At 48.3% G+C, this 8,448-nt stretch overlaps 1 protein-coding gene across 1 annotated transcript; it reads left to right on the plus strand.

The window, feature by feature from the left end:
* The first annotated feature begins 1,266 nt into the window (after positions 1-1,266).
* Positions 1,267-8,192, plus strand: LOC101271361 (group IID secretory phospholipase A2). Its single transcript, XM_004272582.3, has 4 exons — positions 1,267-1,348; positions 4,500-4,644; positions 5,288-5,394; positions 6,844-8,192. The coding sequence occupies exons 1-4, from the start codon at positions 1,309-1,311 to the stop codon at positions 6,987-6,989; spliced, it is 438 nt and encodes a 145-aa protein (XP_004272630.2). The 5' UTR covers positions 1,267-1,308; the 3' UTR covers positions 6,990-8,192.
* Positions 8,193-8,448: the final 256 nt, after the last annotated feature.

The raw sequence follows: 8,448 nt of genomic DNA on the forward strand, positions 1-8,448 counted from the left end.
ACACACGTCAATTGCCTTCAAATTGTGTGTGTGCTTTGACTCAGCAAGTTCACTTAAGGAGTAAATCCTATAGAAACAATTTTGGGCAGAAACTGAGATTTAACAACAAAGATTTCTTTCACTGTACCACTGTATGGTCTAAAAGAGTACGAAATTGACCTACGTGCCCATGAATAGGGGATTTGTTAAATGAAGAGCATAGTCATATAATGGAATACAAGGCTGCCTTTCAAAACATTTCTGCAGGAGAATAGTTAACAACATAGAAATATGTTCAAGTTATTTTAGTAAATGAAAAGACAGACTACAAAGTACTACCTGTAACATTTTCCTAATTCGGTCAGGGAAAAGTGTGGAAAGATGTATATAGCAATAGAACCAGAAGGACATACACCAAAGTATTAATAGTGGAAACAACTTAAGCTCCCATCAACGGGTGAAGGGATAAAGATGCCATGTATGTGAGTATATATATATATATATATATATATATATATATATATATATATGTATATGTATATGTACACAATGGAACATTATGCAGCCGTAATAAGAAGGATATCCTGCCATTTGCAACAATATGGATAGACCTTGAGGGCATTGTGGTAAGTGAGACATAAGACAGAGAAAGACAAATACTGTATAATATCACTTATATGTGGAATTTAAAACAGCCAAACATATAAAAACAGAGAGTAAAATGGTGGTTACCAGGAAGTAGGGGATGGGGAGGGATAGGACCAAGGTTGTTTAAAGGTACAAACTTGCAACAAGTAGTAAATAAGTCCTAGAGACAGTAGAGTGAATATAGACAACAATGTTGTGTTATAATCGCCAAACTTGCTAAGGGACTAGATCTTAATTATGCCAACCACAAAAAGAAATTGTAATTATGTGACATGATAGAAGTGCTAATTATTGCTGCAATGACAACTCATATTATAATATATAATGTATCAATATGTGGTACACCTTAAATTTGCACAATGTTGTATGTCAATTTTTTTAAAAAAAAGAATGGTGATGAATGGATTCACAAGTGATTTTAAATTTCTTCTCATCGCTTATGTTTTCCAAATCTTCTATGCTGAACTTGTTTCTACTGCAATCAAAAAGTTGAAAAAACAGATATTAGAAACAAAAATAATAAAATTCCTCATTGCCGGAAAAGAGGAAACAAAGAGTATGGGTGACCTCGTCCAGAGCTGGGAGGGGTACGTGCATCTAGTAGGGTTGCATCTGATATAAAGAGCTGCTAGCATGGAAGGGGACTTCCAGCAGCTGCCTCCACTGCTCTGTGCTGGGATCATGCGACTTGCCTCGCTGTGCATGCTGGTGGTGTTTGCTGGTAAGTGGGGACAGGACCCACAGCTGGGAAGGCAGGGAGGGAAGCGGAGATGCCCTATATCTCTTTCCTAAGCTGAGCTGTTGCTCTGATCCTCACTGCCCTGGCCTCGCAGTCCCCAACTCTTTGGCCCCCTGCAAGGAGCCATCCGTGACTGTCAGTCCCCTGGAACAGTGGCTTCGGCCAGAGAGCCCTGGACCGCCAAGCTGTGTGGCATATGAAGGCGGGAAACTACAGAAACTGTGGTCCAGCTGAACTGATGCCTCTGGTACTTCGGACACAAATTATAGAAATGGATCTGCTCCCCTCTGTCCCTTTGACCAGATAATAGCAATCTCTTACCTATGTACAGCACTCTACATTTTTAGAACTCTTGCATGTTCATTATCTCCCTTGAACCTGGGAAGAGGGTTCTGTTGACCATTGGGAGATGGGGCAGTTTCCATCCGATCTTTAGCAGATCAAATGTACAAATCTCGTTCCTGGCAAACTGGCGTTTTTGTTTCTTGAGCCATCTCAAAATATGTGATTTGAAAAAGGATTTGCATTTTTAAATGTGGTTTTGTGTTATTTTGGGGACTTCCAAATTCTCAAGAGGAACACATCTCCAAGGTTACTGTAAAAACCATTAGGAAAATTGCAATCAAGCTGCAGAAATTCATCTCTCAGATGCAAAGAGGCAATACAGTATAGAGATAAAATACACAGATGAACCTGCATTCAGATGCTGGCCCATCACCTCCCAGTCCCCCTTGCCCAAGTCCCCCTACCCCTCTATATCCTCATCTGTAAAGTGGGCACAATGGCACCCTTTACATTGGGTTGTTAGAAGGACTCTAATGAGAAAACGTTTACAAAGTGTTTAGCAAGTGTAGGTAATAGTAAGCGAGCAATAGTTTAACACACAGCACATTCACGAGATAGTAGTGATGTTACCTCCTGCCACTGCCGCTAACCCTTGGGAGAAAGGGCTCCATCCCCTTCAGTGACAACTGAGGATGGAAAAAAGCAACCCAGGCAGGTATTTCTGTCAAGCTAAGCCAGTGCCTGAAGCCCTCATGACCACAAGTTGAGCTCTTCAATTTCCCAGGGCTGGGTTGACCTCACTGTAAAATTATGAGAAATAAGACCACCCGAAAGCATTCTGAATCAAAGTTGAATTTATTGTTTGCCTGGCAAGGAACAGCTGCATACTTCAGGTGTGAGTTTATTTGTGTGGCTATTTCTAAGCTGAAATGGAAAGGGCTAGACTTAGGGGGGACAGAGGTACAGCAAAAAGGTGAGATTCTGAATTCAGGTCCCTGGCCGGCCTCCAGGGTGGACGCTAACTCTCTTGGCAGTGGGCTGCTTTCTGGTGCCTTATCACCGAATCCGGAAGTCCAGAGGGCCTGGGGTCATTCCTTAGGATGGTCAAAACTTAGCAAGGTTTCTCTTTAACACCCGTACATCTACAGCCACCGTGGCAAACAGCAGTGGCATTGTGGATTCCCACATGCTGGGGACACGACCTGCCTGCAAGTCCCTGACACCACCAGTCACTTTTACCTACAGCCCAAGGCAAGCACCCTGCTTGTGATCGAACCCTTGGTCTGCTGCATGAGTTCATCCCAACCCCACCTCTTCCCATCCCAACCTTCCCCAATCTGGGGCTCATCCCTGGTTTACTACTTACTTCATTTGAGTGTAGCGCTTTCATTATAACATCATTTACTTGGCGGGGGGGGGCTCCAAAACTAGGGTCACCTGAGGGGGCCTCCCCAGCCCAGTCTCCCTGAGACTCTGGGCTCCATCTGTGTCCTTGGATCATCTCCCCAGCTTGCACACAGGTACATTCCAGTCCCCTCTTACCTTGTCTGTTTCTCACAAATTCTCCCCTGAATTCATTGACTTAATATATTTTATTTCTCCTAATTCAACATAATGTATTCCTCTCTCCCAATAAAATAAATTCCCCTTATGATCAACTCTAACCAGCAGATATTATGACTGAAATGAAAAATATCCATGAAAGTCATTGATTTCGGGGCTTCCCTGATGGCGCAGTGGTTGAGAGTCCGCCTGCCGATGCAGGGGACACGGGTTCGTGCCCCGGTCCGGGAAGATCCCACATGCCGCGGAGCGGCTGGGCCCGTGAGCCATGGCCGCTGAGCCTGCGCGTCCGGAGCCTGTGCTCCACAACGGGAGAGGCCACAGCAGTGAGAGGCCCGCGTACCGCAAAAAAAAAAAAAAAGAAAAGAAAAGAAGATCATTGATTTCTAAATCACACTGCTTCCCACGAGAGCCATGCATGCTGTTTAATGTGTGGATTTCTCTACAGGCTGTGCTGGGGGTCTGGGGAGGTGGGGTGAGTGTAAGAGGAAGGGTGTCTTCCTATTATGGAATGTGAACTCAATGCCCAGAGACAGAGAACAGAACCAGACTGCCTTGGGTTTCAATCCTGGCTCTTCTATTTACCAACTACTATGACCTGGAGCAAGTTACTGAGCCGCAGTGTGTTCATCTCTAAAATGAGGATTAAAAATAGTACTTATAGTACCAATGTTGGGTTTTTAGTTTTCATAAATATACCACGATTATCTAAGAAGACAATAACATTAGAGGAAACTGAATGAGGAGTATATAAGAACTCTCTGTATGATCTTGACAACTTTTCCATACACCTAGAATACACCAGAAGAAAAAGGTTTTTATTTTTTTTTAAAAAAAGTGTTTATCTCATGGGATGGATGGAGTCAATATGTCACTAGATGAAAAGATGCATGGTAAGCACTCACCAACTATCATTATATTTTCAATAACCTTAGTGTTAGTTGTCATTTTATTTTATTTATTTCATTTATTTATTTTTTTTGCGGTACGCGGGCCTCTCACTGCTGTGGCCTCTCCCGTTGCGGAGCACAGGCTCCGGACGCGCAGGCTCAGCGGCCATGGCTCACGGGCCCAGCCGCTCCGCGGCATGTGTGATCTTCCAGGACCGGGGCACGAACCCGTGTCCCCTGCATCGGCAGGCGGACTCTCAACCACTGCGCCACCAGGGAAGCCCTGTTGTCATTTTATTATCCAAGGTCATTGGTTTGATCCAGGTGCCAGGCCTGCAGCCCACTGGCCTCCACTTAGATTCATGTCCTCTCCTTGTGGCTGGGCTCCTTGACAGGTGTGATTCCAGCCCAGGGCGGGATACTGGACCTGAACAAGATGATCAGACGAGTGACGGGGAAGAGACCCATCTTCTCCTATTTTCTCTATGGCTGTCACTGCGGATTTGGTGGCAAAGGCCAACCCAAAGATGCCACAGACTGGTAACTCCTCCCAATCATGCCCTGCCCCTACCCAGGGACCCTCCCCTTTCCTCTCCATCCATTTATTCATGTGGTACTATGTGCTAGGAACTCCACTGAGCTCCAATCCAGCCCCAGCCCTTCTGGAGGATTCCCCAGAATCTCTAAAGGCCCCCTTGTACTCTCAACCCCAAACTAGTTAGAATACCCACACACTCCCCAGTGCCGTTGAACATTGTTTTTTAAAAGTCTTACCTCTTTTTGCCATGATCACATTTGGTTTTCACAGCAACCCTAGGGATTAGCCAGAGGAGGGATGAGAGCCAGCCAGGCCCGGGGTCAGTCCCCTCATCCACCACTTACAGGCTGTGTGATCTTGGGCAAGTGGCTTGACCTCCCAGAGTCTCAGTTTCTTCATCTGTGAAATGGGGATAATGCAAGCACCTCCATCATAGGGTGGTCAAAAGGCTTAAGAGAGAATTCATAGATAGCACAGGTGCCTGGTACACAGGAAACAATAAGAGTTAGCTAGAAAGAAGACTAGACCCTGCAGGCCTTGACTCTTCCAAGATAGGCACACGATTTCTGCTCTGGGGCAGGGATAGCCAGAGACCCGAGCTGGCCAAGGAATCAACACCACCATCCCCGTGTCCTCTCCCTCCAGGTGCTGCCACATCCATGACTGCTGCTACGCTCACCTGAAGCACCACAAATGCAATATTCACTTGGATCGCTACAGCTACAAGTCTTCCCAGGGGAACATCCAGTGCTGTGAGTGCCCAGGCCTCGGGGTTGGAGTTGGAGGCCGAGGAAGAGAGTTCTAGCCTGCATTGCCTTAATGTGCTGTGTGACAATGCACAAGCTACTCAACCTCTGTGTTTTTCTCATGTGTCCAGTGGCAGTAGCTGGGCTGTGGAGGAGAGGCAGGAATGGGGGTAGGAGTATGGAGAGGTCCAATAGGGGCTTTGACCCCTTGTGGATCTGGAAGGCTGGCAGACCTCAGCTTAGATCCCTGACCCACCATTAACTAGCTGTGTGACCTTGAACACGTTGCTTAACTTCTCTGAACCTCCTCTGGAAACTCAGGAAGATAACAGTATTCTACTCCATAAAGTCAATTCAAGAACTAAAATAAGAGCAGACACAATGGGCCCTGCAGATGCATGCTCGATAAATTACACAGGCTATCGACGTTACTGTTAATTTTTTCATCATCATTTGTCCTCAGAGCAGCCCAGCCAGGAGGCAGCACCACCCTGGTGATCTCTATTTTGCAAACAAGGAATCTGAGACTAGAGTGAACTGTTTGCTCAGGGTGACACAGATGTAAATGTCGAAACCTGGGCTGTAACCCAGGTCACCTGGCCCCTGGGTTCATGCACAGAGAAAGGTGGCAGGTCCCAGGGCTGGGAGTTGAATGGGCTCATTAGCTGTCACTGTTAATTGAGAACTTAACAATAAAAACAGTAATAGTCAACATTTACTGACCACTTACTATGTGCTGAGGGCTTTGCCTTCTTGCTTTAATCTTTTATATATACATACATATATATATATATATATATATTTTTTTTTTTTCAGATTCTTTTCCCTTATAGGTTATTCAAAATATTGAGTACAGTTGCCAGTGCTATACAGTAGGTCCAGGTCTTCTTACCCCCATTTTACAGATCATGAAACTGAAGCACCGTGGTCCTTTCCTCAGAGGCTTTGCGCATGCTGTTCCACCTGCCTGGAACAGTCCCCTCCTCCACCCTGACTTTCGGGAATGGGGGCAAACCCTTCCGATCTCAGCTCAAATGGCTCTTGACACTGAGTCAGATCCCACCCGTTTCCCATCTCGTAGCCCCTGCATTGTTCCTCACTCCCGGGTAGCACAGTTGCTGGCACTCATTTCTGTGGTTCTCTGATATCTGCCCTCCCCAGGGGGGTGTGAACCTCACCTGTCCATTCTGTTCAGTCCTTTCCCCCCAGGGCCTGCCACAGGATAGGTGCTCAACTGTTTTCTGAAGGGATGAATAAACAAAGGAGCAATGGCACACAGGGAGGCCATGGCCCGCGCCCAAGGTCACAGAGCTAGAGTCAGAGTAGCTGGCAAGGGTACCAAAAGCCATGAAAGGGCTGAGCTGCCATCAGCGTCTCCCTCCAGGGGCCCTGAGACACCCCTGCCCCAGCTGGGGAAGGGATAGATGCTAAGTGCCCTCCTCCTCCACCCCGCAGCTGACAAGGGGAGCTGGTGTGAGCAGCAGCTGTGCACCTGTGACAAGGAGCTGGCGCTCTGCCTGCAGCGGAACCTGGACACCTACAAGAACCACCTGCGTTACTACTGGCGGCCCAGCTGCAAGGGCCAGACCCCCACGTGCTAGGAGGAGCCCCCTGCACCGTGCCACGCCCCCTACCCCGCTCCTGGCTTCTTGAGCTCCGGAAGTCCTGCAGGACCACTGCCACCCCCTCAGGATCTAACCCCTGAACCAGCCTGGCTTCTTTAAAGCACTCCCTGGAAAAGGGAGGGTCTTGGCCTTCCCCCACCCACCCCCCACCTTGCCTCTTGGACCTTCTAAATCTTCCCAGCCAAGGCAGCAGCTGTCTCCCCTGAGGGTGGAATGGGGTCTTAGGAAAGGCCAAGGCCAGGGAGCCCCCAGGGATGGTGTTTAGGCCAAAGCAGCGGGCGTTGGGCGTGGGGTCTGGGGGCGAGGTGCAGCAGATTCTTCCTCTACTGCCGCTCCAGGCACCCCCCTCCCCAGGTCCCCCCCCACCAGTCCAATGCACCGTCCAAGCTGCCACTGGAGTGGCCTCTCTAAAGGGTGATATTGATCTTTTTGTCTGCATGACTCTACTTCTTAAAACCCCAAGGTCCTCCACCACCCAGGATAGGGGCGGAGTTTGGGACCTGCACTGTCTGGCACTGTGTCCCTCTCCCTTGGAAGCTTGGGGATCCTTGCGGGCATGGCCTGTGTCTGTCTTGGACTCAGTTGCATCCCTGGTGCCCAAAGCAGTGCCCAGAACCCAGAAGGGACTCCGTAAATGCTTTTTGAGGGAAGGGCTTGTCGACTTAAAAAAAAAAAACGTAACATGAGAGCTGCGAGTTAAGTTTTATTTGGAGCAAAATGAGGACTATAGCCTGGGAGACAGCACCTCAGATAGCTCTGAGAAACTGCTCCAAAGAGGTAGGGGGGAAGATCAATATATATGTGATTTTGGTGAAGGGGGAGCACAGGCCATCGAGCACATTTTTTTGCAGAAGTTTGCTGCTAGTCTCGTGAAGGTTACGGCCAGTCACGAGGAACAGAAATCACCGTGAAGTATTTTAGTGCTTTTCTAGATTTGAGGAGATCCAAGTATTGGGCTCATAAAATCAGCTCCTGAAAATATCTAACTATCTAAAGGCCTGTTCTGCCAGTGTTTCCCAGAGCACAGAGGGCCTCATTTCTGCTCTCCACCCTGAACTCCTTTCAAGGGGTGTTGAAGGTCAGAGGCTGCAGCAGCTCGTGATTGAGTCCTTGTAGAGGTAGTTGGCAAGGGCCAGTGGCAAGTGTCAATTTGCTGTTGACAGGCTGGACCAAGCAGCCCACCCCCTTTGCTCCAGGCACCTGGTCCACAGGCCATGTGTCCTCCAGGCACCCGTTCCTCTCCCGCTGCCAGGCTTTTGCTCAGCCTGGACTTCTACAGCGACGCTCCACTGTCCTGCCGTCTCCAGGTGGCTAAGCCCACGCTAGGCTCCTTGGGGTCCACGGGCAACGTCCTACAGGAGTCTCCCTGGCTGCTTCCTCCCCAGTCCTAAGGGCTCACTCCCGCCTTCGAGCTCCCACGCACTGTATGGGTCTA

The sequence above is a fragment of the Orcinus orca genome, chromosome 1 (genome assembly GCF_937001465.1).
Source record: "Orcinus orca chromosome 1, mOrcOrc1.1, whole genome shotgun sequence".
Classification (NCBI taxonomy): Eukaryota; Metazoa; Chordata; class Mammalia; order Artiodactyla; family Delphinidae; genus Orcinus; species Orcinus orca.

Coding starts and splice junctions, on each gene's coding strand:
- LOC101271361 (XM_004272582.3), top strand. CDS start 1,309: ATGCGACTTGCCTCGCTGTGCATGCTGGTGGTGTTTGCTG. Junction 4,645..5,287: donor CCCAAAGATGCCACAGACTG/GTAACTCCTCCC, acceptor CTCTCCCTCCAG/GTGCTGCCACATCCATGACT. Junction 5,395..6,843: donor CCAGGGGAACATCCAGTGCT/GTGAGTGCCCAG, acceptor TCCACCCCGCAG/CTGACAAGGGGAGCTGGTGT.